The sequence below is a fragment of the Hirundo rustica genome, chromosome 10 (assembly GCF_015227805.2).
Source record: "Hirundo rustica isolate bHirRus1 chromosome 10, bHirRus1.pri.v3, whole genome shotgun sequence".
Classification (NCBI taxonomy): domain Eukaryota; kingdom Metazoa; phylum Chordata; class Aves; order Passeriformes; family Hirundinidae; genus Hirundo; species Hirundo rustica.
This window is the reverse complement of record NC_053459.1, coordinates 9,185,737-9,203,354: the sequence shown is the minus strand read 5'-3', so window position 1 is coordinate 9,203,354 and position 17,618 is coordinate 9,185,737. Positions and strand designations below refer to the sequence as shown.

General features: G+C 40.7%; 1 protein-coding gene across 11 annotated transcripts in view; it reads left to right on the top strand.

Annotated features, from left to right (window-relative positions):
* Window positions 1–17,618, top strand: part of DOCK10 (dedicator of cytokinesis 10) — a 142,803-nt gene that overhangs the window by 82,650 nt on the left and 42,535 nt on the right. For 10 of the 11 annotated variants that reach the window (XM_040073825.2, XM_058421871.1, XM_058421868.1 and 7 more), the window contains 13 exons: window positions 273–428; window positions 1,940–2,161; window positions 2,869–2,991; window positions 3,595–3,677; window positions 8,989–9,111; window positions 10,377–10,456; window positions 11,618–11,805; window positions 12,414–12,479; window positions 13,323–13,415; window positions 15,276–15,399; window positions 15,551–15,672; window positions 16,321–16,407; window positions 16,953–17,045. In XM_040073825.2, the coding sequence (XP_039929759.1) occupies window positions 273–428; window positions 1,940–2,161; window positions 2,869–2,991; window positions 3,595–3,677; window positions 8,989–9,111; window positions 10,377–10,456; window positions 11,618–11,805; window positions 12,414–12,479; window positions 13,323–13,415; window positions 15,276–15,399; window positions 15,551–15,672; window positions 16,321–16,407; window positions 16,953–17,045 (1,560 nt within the window). The remainder of the gene's footprint in view (window positions 1–272; window positions 429–1,939; window positions 2,162–2,868; window positions 2,992–3,594; window positions 3,678–8,988; window positions 9,112–10,376; window positions 10,457–11,617; window positions 11,806–12,413; window positions 12,480–13,322; window positions 13,416–15,275; window positions 15,400–15,550; window positions 15,673–16,320; window positions 16,408–16,952; window positions 17,046–17,618) is intronic. The other variant, XM_058421864.1, reaches the window with a different exon arrangement.

The following is a 17,618-nucleotide window of genomic DNA, read 5'->3' as shown; positions in this document are numbered from 1 at the left end:
CAAGAAAAAAGTCTGTTCTAAAATTATAGAAAACCTAATTTGCATCCCTAATTCTGCCTCTGACATTATATATGTCTCAGGCAGACTTTTTGGTTCGCTTCCTAATCTATAAATTAGGAATAACAGTCATTAAGTATAGCATATGAAGATACCAACAATGACTTTTGAGGTTTTCACATGTTTCAGTGGTTGCAAAGACCTTTAAAAAGCTTACTTAGTTTTGAAATATGATACTTTTTCCTATGTATAACAAATTGCCCTACTTATTTCAGGCATTGAATCCTCAGAAAAAGGAGTTTCCAGGGACAAACTCAGTGATAAAGCCATTTGAAGAAAAGCCTGCAAAGAAGATCCTGATTACCTGCAAATCCCTCAGTTTGAATCTCCAGGCCTGTGTTACTGAAAATGAAAACGATCCCTCAACCAACGTAAGCTTTTCTTATTTCTCTGTGATTTTTTTTCTTTTCTTTTTTTTTTTTTTTTTTTTTTTTTTTTTTTTTTTGGTTGGTTTGTTGGTTGGGTGTTTTTTTCCTTTCATGCATGTGTTAGTTTGGAACGAGAAGTGAAAGGAAAGCTGCATCGTCCATGTATAGTGCTCCCTTTGGACTGAATAACGAAACTGATTAACTTTTCAATAGCTATTCTGAAGCTGATTTACACTGCAGATTTTTAGCTGCAGTTCAGTGGAGGATTAAAAATGTTTCAAACCTTGAGAATTCTTAACAATTGCTATAAGAAGAACAAGTTTAAGCTGCCGGGACTTATGTAGGGAGGCAATGAAATATCAGATGCTGGTGACCTGGGGGGTTTTGTTGTTTTTCAGGGAGAGACAAGGAGCCAGGCAGATAAAGTTACAGGAGAGAAGGCAAAATATAAAGGACAGGATGTTTCATCTAGTGGAAAAATCCAACTAAAACCAGGACAAAACAGAAAATTTTGCTTACTCTTACTGTAAAAAAAAAAAAAAAAGGCTGGGAAAATTGAGATGTAGATGTCAGTCTATAGCTTTTAGTTAGTTCTCCTCTGAAACAGGAAAGTTATGGGACATCAGTGTCCCAGCAACTCCACTTTCATATATTACATATGAGGCATTGATTTTGTTTGTTGATTTGTTTGTTTTTCATTGGAAGATGACCTCTACAGTGAGTGCAAATTCAGCATGATGTAATCAATATCTTTTTTTGGCAGACTGGAATAACTGTTTAAATAAAGTCATGATAACTACTCCAAGGGCATACAGTATTCACTGCAGAGGCTGAAAAAGCAAAGGTCACTGTACCTGCTCTTTATCTCCACAGATTAGGTTCTGGTTTCTGGACAGCTCAGGTGGTGTTATTCTGGTGCTGATTTATTCCATCAGAGCTATGGATGCTCTCCGGAGGTTACTTTCAGTCACAGGACTGAATTCCCTGGTGCTCTGCCATAGGATAAGTGGGCACTGTCAGAGTGGTTTGAATGCTCTTGGTTTCCCAGCAAAATGGAACATGTGTTTCCCACGGAATAATACACCCACGCTTTTGTGTTTGTACCAGTAAACATTTTCCATCCCCTTACATTTGTCATCTTTGTGTTGCATTTCTGACGATCCCGGGAAAGCCCACACTCACTCTTCCCTCTTTTATAATGACTCTCAATCTACATTTTAAAAATCCTGCAGTGTGTTTCCTGGAGCTCTATTCATTTACTCTAATAATTAGTTATCTATTTGGCTTCAATTCTGTGAGTTTCTAAGCTGCCAATTCCTCTTCTGGCACCCTGATATCAAGCTTTTTTTAAAAGCCCCTAAAATCACATGGTTGGAAATGTGTTTTTAATGTATCTCATAATTTGTAAATAATATTTGTTTACTTTCTTTTTTTTCTAGTTGCATAAACCCATTAAAAGGTAGACTTTACTGCCATCCTCTCAGTTATCACTGTATTTCTGGCATTTTCTGCAGGTAGAGCCTTTCTTTGTGAGTGTGGCGCTGTACGACGTCAGGGATGGCAGGAAGATCTCTGCTGATTTTCATGTGGATTTGAACCACACTCTGGTTAGACAGATGATTCCAGGTTCCTCGAGTCCATTAGAAAATGGTGCAGTTGAAAATATTGACTCAAATGAAATGGAAGAACCACAGGTCAGAGGGTTCCCAGAAGAGTGGCTGAAATACCCCAAGCAGGTATTCCACACGTGACTTGCGTGGCTCAGTGACTCGTGTGACTTATTTTAGCTCCGTAGTTTCCTTTTTCATTGGAGAACTTTTGCACACTATGTTGTTGTTTTCAAGAAAATTCTCTTCTGTGTGTCAGTTGTATAGAGCCACTTGCTTCCTGAGCTCCCTGGACAGACCATTTACAATCAACCCTGATAAAAGTTAGTGTCTCATTTAGAGAACACACCCATGTTTCCTGTGCTCTTTGGGTCCATTTGCTCACCTCTCCCAACCAGCCAAACAAAATCACAGCTCAAGGCAATACCTAGATGCTTCAATAATCTCAAAGTGCTTCCACATTCTTGCTGTTGCCGTGAGCTGTGGGTTGAAACAGCATGTTACCTTTTCTCCTCCTTTCATTCCCCTGAGGAATGACGGACTCAGGCCAGCTCTTAGGTGCTGCCCGAGAGGAATAGTTAGCTTAGGCCATGGTCACGCTGCTTTTGGACTCGAGTCAGTCTGTTTGCAAGGTGCTGCATGTGCACAAGCTGACTTCAGCACTAGCACAAGAGTTTCTTTTCCATCTGGCTGTGTTGAATGAATAGAGATAATAATCCATAACAATCCTTTCTGGATTTGGGTTGTTACTGTTTCCATCAACAGAGAGCACTGGCAGTATTTCCTTTCTCCAGTATTGCTGTGTACTTTTGAACGGTTCTCCCTTTTGTCCACAGGCACTTTTCTCCATAAGCAATCCTCACTCTGAGATTGTACTGGTGGCAAAAATAGAGAAGGTGCTTACGGGAAACATTGCCAGCAGTGCCGAGCCTTACATTAAGAATCCTGATTCTTTTAAGGTAATGTAACAGGACCATCATTTCCAGCTCTGTGAGCTTCAGCCTGCTGGAAGCTGAGGGCATTGCAAACCGTGCTGAGAAATCTCAGCAGTCTGAGGTTGCTGAACAGGACAAGCCCCATGCTTCAGAAGGCAAATGTCCAAGTTCCACTGGCTGCATGAAAGAAGCTCCATTTTGTCTGCAACTTGCAAATCCATCCGTGGTGCATCCCTTTGCTGGTTATGCCCCAGTACAGGGATGTCCTCTTTCAGCAACCTTTTAGAAATTATGAGCTACGGAACTTTGTACAGGAGCAAAGTTGGAGTAGGTATCTCTCTGTCTCTGAGAGCAGGCACTGCACCTGCATTGGGTAATTACAGAAAACTGAAATAACAACTTCAATGAAGTGCTGAATAAAGGAGTGGTGACAGGGTTTAATTTGTCAGCAGCATCATATTCATCTTGTGATGTCTCTGCTGTCCACCTCACAACCTTTTGTTATGAACTGTATCAGGCCATATTGTTGTAGGGACACTGTCGCCTCTCCAGTTTAGATGTACTTTGTGCAACATTTAAGATGTTAGAATGATAGTGATGAAATAACTCACATTTCCTTTTTTGCAGTGTGCACAAAAAGTGTTAAAATCCAATAAACAGTTCTGCAGCAAGCTGGGGAAATACCGTATGCCATTTGCTTGGTCAGTGAGGTATGTATTTATTCCTTTCATGATTTTATATGCATCTTATAGCTTATTCCCTAGGACTTCTATCCTTTTATTCTTCTCCACTTTTTCTGCCTGAAGCTAAGCAAAGCTTTCTCTCTGCTCCAGGACCCCAGAATATCCTGCAGGCTTTTTGTTTCCTTGCCCTATTTTTCCTCACAGCTAAACGTCAGTTACTTGCTCATTAAATGTTACTCTGGTGGAGTCTTTTCTTCAGGTATGTAGTGAAGTTGCCAGGGAGCAGCAAAGGTAGCTGACAGAATATCAGTTTATCATGAGCTCCACCATTCATTGGGTGCTAAAAATTACCAAAGAGATTTCAAAGTCACAGTTCTCCTAAGAATTTCCTGCAAAGGTAATTGTGGTCCGAAACAGAGTTGCAGTGGCCACCTAGAAAGGAGGTGCCCAGTCACCTGTTCTTGAGGCTCTGTTCTTGTTTTGGTGCCTGTCAAGTTTTAAGAAAAATCTGACCAAGGACGTGAAATGCTTTGGGGCTCATATTGAGGGATTATGATTTAGGTATTCTGCATTTTTCACAGTTAGTAGGTGATGGAAAACTTCTATTTTCCAATTTGGCAGGTCAGCTGGGTTTTATTACAGCTCAGTGTTATGGCAGTAATGGATTTTTATTCTTTCTCTCTCTTCTCCTGTATAATTTTTTGTTGGTCTTGCCCTCAAGACTGAGGCACCCCTGTGCCTTTTGATCCTCTTTTACCAAACATGGGGTTTTTTTTCTGTTTGTTCTCCCTTCAAGGTTTGATGTAATTCCTTTCTCTGTCCTCTCCCTTTTTTCTTTCTCAGTCTCATGTAATTTCTTCAGTTTACTGCTGCCCTGGGATGAGAGAGCTCCCTCACAGAGACCCTTCTGTGTGTCCCTGTGGCAGCTCTCCCTTCTTTCTGCCATGTGTAGAGCAGGGAACATAAATTTTCATATTCCCTATAAAAAGGAAAGCTGTCAATTGCCAAGTGAAAACATTCCTCCTCTGCTGTGGCTTCTGTTCTCACAGTAGCAGGCCAGGTGGAGAGCTGCCTGAATCTCTCAGTAGGGAGAAAGGAAGAGCAAGTGCTGGGAGAGAAAAAAGTTGTGTTGTGGCATTGCCTGTGGTCATGAGAGAGAGCTCCGTGGGTGTGAGTCTGGTGTGGAGCATGGAGCACCAGGAGGGCACAGGTTCCCCATGACACCTGCAGGGGAAAAACTTCTCATTTTAGAATATGGTGCTTAGATGGCAAAGAAGAAAACATGCAGTGAGAGAGGTTTGGCCATTTGAAGGGTTCATTTATATTTTATTTCCATACTTTTTTGTCAATATCCAGTAAGAGCAGGAGAGGTGAGTGCTCAGGAGAAGGGCAGATAATGTGTTTTGATCTGTCATGGCAAGCTCAAGGATACTCATAAATATTTGCTACTGCTGTGTAGCCAGAGGACCATTCATCAAAGTCCTATTGATGGGCTGATAGAGGGACTTTTACCATGTAACAGACTGTGCAATGGCAGGAGGTGCAGGCTTGGCACCAGACTGGCCTGAAGCTTCCTTTAACCCTGCCTGCCTGTGCTCTGTGGCAATACCATCAGTGACAGGTTCTGCAACTCAACCCTTGCTGCAGTAGCTATCTTTGATGATTTCAACTGGTTCAGAGTCTGGCCAGGCATTTGTGGGTATAAAGAAGGCTAGAATGTTCTTTCACAGCTTGAGCAAATCCTGCCAGAAATAAAATACAGAAAGGTTTTCTTCTCATTCTGAAAGAAGAGTATTTTCTTTTCATAGGATTCTCCAAGTGTCAATCCTTTGCCTCATGATGAGGAGCAGGATTTGGGCTGTGCCCCTCTGGTTCTCAGCTGCTGGGCTGTGTGTGCACAGCTGTGCTGCCCAAGTGCCTCCCATGGTGTGTGCCTCAGCCCAGAGCTGTGCCTGCAGCTCTGCACTTGCTCTGCCTAAGGGAAGCCTTAACAGACCCCAGGGAAGTCTTGCTGCTATCCCTGTGAGGCAGGGAGACCCACAAATACCTGTTGAGCTGGGGTGCATTGAGAAAATTCAAATTCCAAACTCATTTACGTCTGCTTGTGTATTAACATTGCTCAGGTCTGACTTTGGTAAAAAGCAAAGTATAAAATCTATTTCTGTTTTCACAGCTTGAAAATAGAAATTTCCACATGAGGCTATCGCACTACAGGGGGAAAGAAATGGTTTGGCTATGATAAATAGCAAAGCCCTGGGTTTGGAAATGTGTTTTCCAGTTAGTTCGTTCTGGCATTAACCACGCTCCTGTTTTTGTGTGGAAATTTTCCCTCCTTAAAGCAGTTGCAGATGGCCACAGTGCGATCTTTACGTATGCACGCAGCAAGCCAAACTCTTGACAGTTGAGTATCGCACATGACTGAAACTCTTAATTAGCTCCTGTGGCACCAGTTTGTTAGCATTGCTCAAAAGCATGACTCAGGCTTCTTCCCTGAGTTCCTGCTGGGAAATCTGGTGTGTGTGTACTCTCGCAGGTATAATTACGGTGTGTGTTAGAGTTACAGTGTGTCAGAGCCTCATATTCCTGCCAAAGTTTGCAAATATCTGCCTCAGCTACATATTGTAGATGTGGGGGGAAACTTTATTCACAGAGATTAATTTTTGCACTCTGACTCCTTCAAACCTTCTCCACCCTCATAAACATCATGTTTTAGAGCCTAATGTTGGAATCCTTCAGCATCTTGTGCCGCTGTTGATTTGGTTCAGCTGCCCTAGGTTGGGGTAGCTGAAGGCACTGAGCCTGCACTGATTTCCAGTAGCTGCAGTTACTTCAAAAGTAACCTTCTTCAAATGTGTAGGTTTTCTGTGCTCTACGAGCTTTTAGGATTGTGGACAATCAGCTAACAATGTCAGAAGAGCGGAATCATATAAACACTTAAGTACTGAGATGATGTTTCAGTTTTTTTAGTGTGATCTATTAACTTGCTTTCCCCTAAATTACTACTTCTAGAATCTCTTCAGGAGTTTAGTTTGGTGAAATTTTTCTTATTAATTTACCTCAGAAAATAGGTACCCAGCACTAAAGGCACATTGTTAATGTGTTAGACAAATATTGAACTCCTGGACTATAGAACTTTTGAAAGCATTTCCTTGTTTTGATGTCATTCTCAAATGCCTTCAGTATGTTCCCTGTGACATGGAGCACTCTTGTTCCACCTGTAGGGGTGTAGCAAAACATGGGACTGCAGTTACTTAACTGCTGCTGTAACACATTCAATACTTGCTGCTCTGGAAATTCTTCAGATTTAATGAACCTGGGGAACGGAGGAGACATCAGTACAATTTGACCAGTGCATTAAACACTTTTTAAGAGGGGTTATCTTGTTTTCAATGGACATCTAAACTACTCGTGGTTGTAAAAACTTTATATAACTGGAAGACTATGTGTAAGCCGGAGAGATAAAAATGCTTCCCTGTTTTGTAGTGGTTTCATGCCTTTAATTTTGTCCTGGGTGCGTTATTTAGGCGGGGATATACTGCTAGACCAGTCCTAGAGGCAGAGCATGGGATAACCAGGGAGCACTGATGCTCTGGAGCAGTGGTTGTAGGCAGGATGACTTTGTAAAGCCCTTCTGACTCCAAACCAGAGGGGAGGAATAGGCAGTCATGGAATCTTTTGGGTTTGAAGATACCTTGAGGATCGTGATGAACCTCCTGGAAGGAAGTGCTCAATACCAGAATGAGCTACTGCCAGCTTCCTTTCCACCTGCATCCACAGCCCTCCCTGGTGAGTGCCCCTACAGCCTGCTGCACTGAGCAGGGGTTTGCTTGGTGTTAATGGTTTCCAGCAGAGCCTGGATTTGCTCAGCATCACATTGCAGAGCCCAGTGGCACAGCAGAAATCACTCACCCAGTGTTTTGGTCCTCTCTGTTAGTCTGGAGGAGGAAGCATTGCTGAGTCCAAGAAATATAATGTCACCAATACTGTAGTAATTATTAAATCTTTTTTCTTTCCTTTTTCTTTATTCGGACAGCACTTTAATGGGATTTGTAGAGTAAGTGGTGGCTGCCAGAAATGAGGTCTGGTTTCTCCCTAGTAAGCTTTTTGACACGGTGTATTGCTGTCGGCCTTATTCCCTCCAACAGCTGGAGGTAGAAATCTGATAGAAGAGAGTTGATCATTCTCGACAGTTGCAAAGAAATGAGATAGGGATGCTTCTCTCAGTTAATTAAGTTAAGATAACGGTGCATTTATACTTATTCTTGGGATCCTCTTCCAAAGGTTTGCTTCATTATTTTGCATCTGGCAACAATTTGTCCTGGCATCAATTCTTCTTCTCACTGGCAGTGGAACAGAGAAGTAAATTAAGGAAGCAAGATTGGCCAAATGATTCACAGAGCAGCACTTAGTGTCAAGAACATTTTACTTTTGTTAAGCAATGTTTTTTCATACTACAGTTGAATCCAAGGTCCATTAATTTGGATAGCTGTTGCATTATCCGGTCCAGCCAGCGTGTGTGACCCTTGAGGATATACAGAGGGCACTGGAATGTCTTAATTAAATCCTGCAAGTGTCAATGAGCAGGAATGGAAATGTCTGGAAATGTCTTCCTGCGCACACAACAGCTGATATTTATTGTTCTCAGTTATAGATGGTTATCCTTCTTTTCCAATTCATTGGGCATCCTTCATTCTGGCTCCTTTACAATGTCATCAAAAATTTAGTTGATATTCCACAAACTGGTTTTGTGAAGGAATGCTAAGCCACAGTGAGTTGGTGTTGTGCTCCTGGAAGGCACAGGGCAGAATCCATGCCCAGGAACATTCACTGAGGTCTCTAACCTGGTTCTCTAAAGCATGTGTTCCTTTATGTGGTAAGAGGTGGTAGTTGAGATTTAACAGCTAGCTATGATTTCCACTGTTTAAAATTTTAATGATTTTCTTTGGCTAATAACTTCTTGAATGAAATTACCTATGGATGAAACTACCCACTGATGCGTTGGATTCTTCAAAATGATTCCTTGAAATAAGGAATCAGTCTCTTTGTTGGAGTGAGGAATCATGTCCATGATGGGTGAGAGGCTCTTGCTCAAACCAGGGCTGAGGTCTTTACAGGACGGGGATGCACATGGAATAAACTGAAATTGCCTTTGTTCTGCAAGGATAAAGTTTGGCATGGCTCTCTTGGGTGAAAATCTGCAGAGAGGCCATGAATTCGTGTAAGAATTCATATCACAACCTTGTTAAAAGATTGCATGACAATTTCAAATGCTCAAATATATATATACATACATATGGATGGATGAGTGTTTATAAATGTCATTTTTCTTTCTTTATAGGCCAGTGTTTAAAGATAATCAGGGAAATGTTGACAGAGACTCCCGATTCTCACCCTTATTCAGGCAAGAAAGCAATAAGATTTCCATGGAAGATTTAATTAAACTAATAGCAGAATACAGAAGGTAAGGAAAAGTTTCTAATTTGCTTTGAAGCTTTATAAAGCTGTGCAGAATGATTGTAGCTGGGTTTTTTCCTTCATTTAACACAGTGTGCCAAAGTGGCCATGTTAAATTATATTACATTAGTGTTTTTCACATTAGGTTATTACCTGCCAAAGAGTGCTTGAGGTTGGACTTTCCAGGAAAATTGAAACGTCATTTGGAACATTAAAATAAATGTATTTATAACCTAAAAATAGTGATTGCTTAAATCAGCTTTTATCAGAGGAGATGCAGGTGAAGTATGCAACACTATCTCGGGGCTGGGGGTGGTGGGAAAAGAGCAAAAAAAGAAACAAACTGTGACAGAGATACAAAATCTTCGTGAGTTTCCCAACTCCTTGCTCTTGTTTGAATCTCCATTGCAAACTCAAGAATGGGCATCAGAAGTAAAAACCTTCTCCAAGTGTTTTACAGCCTGTAAATTTCTGAACAGAGGTTTGGCTGGGTAGTTTCCATGCAGGTATAAATCAGGTTAATCCTAGAGCAGGGTCTGTGTTTATACTGGATAAGTGACATAAGAATTGAACCATGTATTTCTCCTTGTCTCTCCTACTCTAAATGGCCCTAAAAATGAATTAATCTCAATAACTTCTGTTCCATTTATACAAAAAAGGGATCACAGAGAGATTGAATGCCAGCTGCAGGGCTTTGATTAGGTCCTTAACTTCTTGTGCCACCTTACTGTTACTGGTCAGGACACTCTACTGACTATTCATTAGTGTCACCACTGCTGTGTTTGTGTCCCTAAAGCATCTCCCAGACAAAAGAGATTTAGCATCGTGGGTTTGGCACTGCTCAAATTGCTCGGGCACAAGGGATGTGTCTTGGTCTCTTTTCAGTATGGCACTTGTAGAAGCCATAATGCTGTGGGCTCCTCTCATCCCAGTGCTCATTGCATCCCTTTCAGTTCATTCAGATTTTAGAAAGTAAAAGTAGGTCAGTTAATTCTCATAAATTTCGCTTCATCATTTCTTTTCTTTTTTACACAATAACACTGCTTGCAAAGAGAAGGCTGGAGTGAGACTAAGAAAAAATAAAGAAACCACAAACCAAATCATATTTTATTTCTGCTGTTCCACTTGATTAGAGTTTAATAGCCAATAGATATATGTTAAATGTGTTTAACATATCTTAAATAAGGGTCTGTTTTTCATTTTCCATTAATTTCTGTGATGTTATGATCTCTGTTCTAATTCTCTAAAATGCTTTCATTTATCTCATTGCAGAGCAGAGAAGATTAGCAAAATACAGACTATACCTGGCTGTTTGGACATTGCAGTTGATTGCGTTCCTTTGGAACATCCAAGTATGATTCCACTTTAATTATTTTAATTAAATAGGACATTGTCCTAAGCTTTCCATCCGTAATTGCACCTCGAGACACTTCTGAGAAAAGTGTCCACTGTGTAGGAAAGTGTATGCAGGGGAGTGGTTTTGATTCTCTGTCATTTAATGGCACCACTCTTTGTTTCATCACGTACCTGGCCGGATAGAGCCCAGTTTTCAGTGTCTGTGAAAGAGAGGAAAGGAACCACACTGGCCAGATAGAGCCCAGTTTTCAGTGTCTGTGAAAGAGAGGAAAGGAACCACACTGCTGCAGCTGGCCTGGAGCCACTTCTCCCCAGCCTGCCTGGGTTGCAGAGCACCTGCAGCATTCTGAAACTGGCAATTTCTTCTTGTACTAGGTTAGAAGGAAGTAAAATTTGGCATGGTGTATGTGAGGGATCACAAGCTTCTTCCAGCCTCCTCACAGCGTATTGGTAGAGTTTTCCTGGGAATTATTCTGTGACTAGAGGAAGGGATTTTTAGGCAGGGTCTGTCCAATGGCTTTTCCCATAAATAGTTCTGGTTGCTCTGGACATCCCTAAGTTGTTGGCCCCTCTCAGCTTGTGTTCCCTGTGAAGTTAAATGCCTCACTGCTTTAATGGTATAGGAAGAGAAAGTATTGTCTGTCCAGTTTTAATCTCTTCCAGGCTCAGTGACAGAGGGCTTATTTTCATCTTCTCTTTCTTGATCTGATTTCAGTTATCCCAATTGCATCATATATTTGATCTAGTGCTACACTGCTCATTTCTTCATTTTATTTATTATGTTATTAGATAATAGAAAAACTTAAATGAGCTGTTGAGCTGTAAAATTGATTAGAAGCAGCATCCCTCAGTACATTCTGTAGAAATTGTCCATATACCAATGGGGCTGTTACACCATCAAATGTCACCAAATACTGTGGGTGTCAAAAGAGGTTACCAGTGCTGTACAGTTTAATTCAAGTGAGAGAAATCGTTTAAGGATGATATATTGCCACTGCTCTGAGGTAGTGTGTAAATTTAAGGCAGCTCAGCATTAGTCATTTTTCATAAATTAAGGCAGGATTTTGTATGTTCCATCTCAATATTACTTGTTCTTAGTAGTAAGACAGTAAAAATAAACACAATATGTGATGGGACTCTTTTCTTTTCTTTTGAAGACTGTGTAACTTCATCCTTTATTCCAATCAAGCCATTCCATAATATAAAGGAGCATCAACCTACAGTGGAAGTTGAAGAGTTTGTGCAGGAATCAACAAAATATTCTCGACCTTACAGGGTGTACAAGAACCAAATATACATCTATCCAAAACACCTCAAGTACGACAGCCAAAAACACTTCAACAAGGTACAGTATGTGGCTGATCCAGGACAACACGGGGTAGCAGGGGCCTGCATGAGCTCTTTTAGGAATAAAGAAGAACTTATAAAGGAGAGGAAAGTGGTGATGTCACTGAGTTGGCTCTTTTTCAGCTTTTGCAATCATAAAACACTGGTACAATTTTAATGAATCTATGGGTTAGCTTTAAGTTGTAACAGTGATTCAAAGAGAGATAACGTGGTAATACCTTCTTCACAATTTTCAAAAGGGCTTTATATTAATGACATAATGTGTGCAGATTAAATTAATCTAGATAATGTTTGTAGTTCTTAAATGAAACCTGGTACCACTTGTGTTTCCATGGTGATGGAAACTAATTAAGGACAAGATATGGATAAGTCCTGGTCACTTAATAATCTGCTTCTACACAGTCATTGGCTTGCATTTTGCTTTTTTCATGGAAATTTTATTTCTAGTGATATCATTGAGACTTACAGACATTTATAAATATTGATACACCATCTGCACGTTTCTCTTGGATTCTGAAAAGGCCTTGTCCCAGCTCTGTAGCTTACCTGAGTTTTTATGGGTACCCCATTTCTGATGTCAGCTTTGATATGCTCCTGTCTCTCCAGGCACGGAATATAACAGTGTGCATTGAGTTCAAAAGCTCTGATGAAGAAGGAGCAAAGCCACTCAAGGTGAGCTGCAAGAGGAGTATATTCAGAGGGTGCTGTTTCTGAGGACATTACTTGTAAAATCCAGGAATAAGGGTGATACTGAGCCAGAGCAATTCAAGAGTGGATGTTGTCATACACCCCTCTGATTTTGCACTGTGGTTCTGTTACATCCCAGCTGCTCATAGTGATTCCATTTTGCAGTGCCAGCCTTCTGACTGGTGGAGGAGAAATGAGATAATATTAGAGAACAGAGCCATTTTTTACCGTGCAGCTTGCTTTTTCTAGAATTTATCACTTATCCTACGTTTCTCATTGAGCTCAGGAGACTTGATTGAAAAGAGTGAGGCACAAAATTAGAAGGACTTTGCCATTGCCCAAGGGCTGTTGCATAGTCCAGTTGTGGTCTAGTTTTCCCAGCAATAAATTAAGCTGCCATTACTCAGTAATCAAGAGTGCCCAGACAGGTCACTGCCAGAAAAGAGATTGTTAATAGGGATAGGTTTTGTAACATTGAAAAGTCAGTAAAAGCACTGTATTGTGTCTTGAACTGCATAAAAGTGAAATAGATTTTGTAAAGCTTTTTGCAGAAAACTCTGAAATTGATAACAGCAAGGAAGAAGTCTAAGGAGTCTGCATTGCTTAATTAAGCATAGGGTAATTTTCATAGAATCAATGGACTTTTACTGGAAGTGTGTATAAAAAAAATCCAGATTTGAGCACTTAAAACACTTCTTTTAATATTTGATAAAGTAATGATCAATTTTTCATGACAATTGTTTTAAATGTCCATGCATATTAGATATACCAATACTAGCATCTTCAGCAGAATTTCCCAATGTAATGAAAACATGTTCCTTTTATCAGTGTATTTATGGGAAGCCAGGTGGACCCTTATTTACAACCTCAGCCTACACTGCTGTGCTACATCATTCCCAGAATCCTGATTTCTATGATGAGGTCAGTCTGCTCTTTCTTTCATTAAATGTTTGCCAGTGAGACAGAAAAATACCTGTACAGAACGCTTCTGTTGCCATTGCTTGTGTATCTGGAAGGGCTGTGCTGTGTCGATTGACATGCAGTCTCACGTTTTGTTTTCTCTTCTTAAATCAACTCAGTGAATTGTTCCTTTTGTAAGATGTTCTGAGCACAGTTAAGATGCTGTAGAATTAATTAGGAACAGTGCAGCTCTCTAAAATGCATGTCTGGATTACATTAAGGGTCCAGCTGCATCTCTGAATTTAATGGAAACAGTAAACGTTAGGGTGAAGTGTGGAGCCAAGTGTCAGAACAAATCCCTCTCTGACATATAAGATCTGCATCGGGGCATTTTTGTTGAGCCCGTGGTGTGAACAGAATGTACAGTGACGTGTGGTGGCTGCAGCAGGTCCTTGAGCTGGTGCTTTTGAGGATGCAGCTATAGAGTAGTTCAAATGGTGGCCTTTGCCAAATGTTACTCACATGTGCTTCTTCGTGTTTCACCAAGACCAAGTGTTGATTCCCCAGGCTTCCTGCAGGTGAACTTAATTTCACCCTATCAGGGACTGGTGTATTTGATGGCTTGTGAATGTCAAGTCTCCTTTCTGGATTTTCCACTGCTGCTTCATGTGTAGTGATAAGACTGGCAAAGAGCATAGAGTTTATAGCCAGCATTTTCCAAACTGTTCTCATAGTCAGTACAATTTCCTTTTTTCAGTAAAAATTTACTTTGATAAAATTGCTGATGCAAGATCAAGAGATGATGTACAACTACACGTGAAGTATCAATTTGAAGATTCCTGTTTAGGAACTGAGGTGGAACTTAAAGCATTACATTTTCAGAGATTTTGACTCCTTGCTAATCCTTTACAAGATGTGTTTTGGGATTTAACACATCCAGAAGTGTCCTTCACGTCATGCTAGTGAGCCACTTGGTTTGGGGAGACTACTTTTAACCTGAATGAGGAGCTGAATTTGGACGTGAATCGCCAATTTGGCTGGTAGAGGTGTGCACCTATCCTAAATGTCCCTAGTAAAGCAAGTGCAGAATTTAAAAGAATGTAGGATGTTAAAAAAGTTGTCTTAATCTCTGTCTCTGGATGCCCATTTTATATTTGTGTTTATGGTAGAAGGTTCTTACCCATAAGCTGTTTTAACACTGGAAGCATTTATCGATGATTTCTAACCCTTACTTTAGCGTAGGATTAGCTTGGGTAAATTTCATCACAGCTCACAAGAGCAAAGAGTCATTTTTATTAGTCCTTATGATAACATGTTCTGATTAGTGTGTATTTTTATTCCAGTAGGTTAATAATGCCTGAAAACCAGTATGTAGGATTTCATGGATGGCATGGTAGGGGATTTAAGGCTGAACAGAAATTATAACTAAAAGTGAATTTTCATGTCAGCCTTTATTACTTGGTCTTTGCCCTGAAACGATGATGAAGCAGTAGCTGAGATGTTCTTTTAGTTTTAGTTTGATCATCTGAAAATATGAGCATGGGGCTGGCTATTTATGGCTGCTAAAGTGCAGGTGATCACTTCTAAGCAGAGTCCACCACTCTTTAGCTCTGTCCTCTTTCATCTTATGCTCTTTCATCATTAATGAAAATATTCGTCCACAAGACAAAGTGGAAAAAACTGTTTTAAGTAAAAGTGATAGATAATCATCATAAACAATTTCCTTAAGAGAGTATTTCTTACCCTGGGGCAAACATTATCCAGTAAAGGCAGGCTATACTCAGACCTCTGTGTAGAGAGATGTCACTCATTTAACCCATCTCTGATGCCTGGTTTAATTGATTTTTAAACTAAAGTGAGGTGTAACATTTTACATTTCAGGTGAAAATTGAACTTCCCACTCAACTCCATAAGAAACACCACATTCTGTTTTCATTTTATCATGTCACCTGTGACATAAATGCAAAAGCTAATGCCAAAAAGAAAGAGGCTCTGGAAACACCAGGTACCTGTAGTAGAATTACTTTCAATTATAAATATACATTATGTACATTCAAATAAGGATTTCAAAGTTTTTGGCTGGATGTTATTGCCTTCCTTTAAACTTTAGAAGCTTGTTTTTCCAAAGAGTCCCACTTATTTGTTCTTGTGCGCAGTGGGGTTTGCCTGGCTCCCCTTGTTGAAGGATGCCCAGTTGGCTTCCCAGGAGCACCACGTGCCAGTGGCCAGCAGCCTTCCCCCCAACTACCTGAGCCTCCAGGAGCCAGCCAGCACAAAGGTAATCACCCACACCTCCCTGCTACTCAGATGGCACAGAGCATTCATCTGCAGGTGCTTTTCAGGAGATCAGGTTTCCATTTGCATCTGCTGGGGAGTGTAAGTGGTAAATAGGGTTTCTGGTTTAGAATGTTCATTTGCACATCACTGAATATAGGAACCAATATATGCAGCTCTGAAATGAGTGTCCTACGTTGCTGATTCACAGGGCTATGTGGAAAAAGTGTATTTTATGTATTCTACAGTGGTCTAACTCCTCAAAATGTGAATCAGAGTGGTCAAAAAGAGCTCTTTTCACTAACTCAGGCCATATGACATTCATTCTCCAGCTGATGTGATGCACAGGCATGATTCATTCTCTAGTTTTGTGATGTGATATCATATTTTCCTGCTGATCCAGTCCAGCTTGGATTATTTCTGCCTCCTTGTGTTTGTTTTGCTATTGTCATGAGGACAGGGTGGGGCAGGATCTGGTCCCTTGAATGGTAGCATTGGTCTTTTGCTGAAAAGTGGGTTTGTATTGCAGTGATGGTGTTTGTGAAAGCACAGCAGCCCCATGTGCAAAGCTGTGCACTGGAAATTTGATGCAAACTTGAGTAAGTAGGAAATAGGTGGAAAAATATTTTTTGTTGTATTTTTTTTTTAACAGCAGATTGGCAGTGATATAAAATGGGTAGACAGTGGGAAACCACTTTTCAGAGTCTCTACTTTCGTTGTATCAACAGTGAATACTCAGGTAAGCCAACGTTGTTCTTAGCTCTGACCTGCTTACACACAGAAAGTGTCAGGGAATGTCTGAAAGGGGTTTTAATATCATGCATGAATTTGTTTCTATAACATTTAAAGACTATTTCAGTGCAGAAGGGCAAGATGCCAGTGATGGAATACATACTTAAAGGATACAGAATTCAAGGAAAAAAGAAAAATTGTTTAAGATCACACCAATAGAGAAATTGTGAAATATCAGTTTAAACAGCAAGAAAATAAATTATAAGCACCGGAAAGAAAAAAAAAATCTGGCTTTTGAAACCCCTTATGTTGTGAGGACAAAATTAATCACACACGACAGTGAAAAAGGATTTGTCAAAGCACCTGGAATTCAGCACGCTGTGCTGGCCAGTGGATCGGACTCAGTAAATTGATTTTCTTTCTGTGACCCCAGTATAAGATGGTGGTGACCAAGTGTGTTCATGGGTGTCATGGGTGACTGCTGCAACCAATTTCTGGCACTAAATTCTAATCATCTATAATAGACATTAATGTGAATGTTTCCTATTTTAGGATCCATACCTGAATAACTTTTTCCATCAGTGCCAGGAAAGGGAAAAAGATCTGTCTCAGACTCCTACCTCAGACTTTATCAATTCTTGTAAGGTAAAGTAACCTGCGACACAAATTGTACCACACAACTGTGTTTAGGGCTTTGTCTCAGCTGATCCCCCACTGCAGAGTTCTAACCATGGCACAGGTTTTCCAGGAGGCAGAGGGTCTGTGACAGCTCCAGTCAGATGCACTTGGTGTGACAGATGCACGGCTGGTCACCAGCTGCCTCCCATCCCTTCTCATCTAGAGCAGGGCTGCATCTGCCCCAGCAGCTCTGCTGATCCAGCCCGTGCCCAAGCTCAGATCCCCTTCGAGGATAAGGGAATATTGCTCCAGAAATGTCTGGGGAAGGGAGCTGTAGCCTGTAGGGCTGCAGTATTCCTGATAATCCTCTCTTGCCTTAAATAACTTCCATCCTTACCTCCTCTAAAAACCTGGACGCTATTCAGAGGGCTGCTCAGGGTATTTGGTGTGTATAAATCAAGGGTGTTTGATGCCTTTCAAGTTCTGAAACCCGAAAACATCTGCAAAGATGAAGCAAGAGCTGCATTGAATGTGCCTGTATTCAGTAGAGGTTAAAAACTGTGAGGAGTATGACAAGCAAATTAGAGCAGCATGTATGGG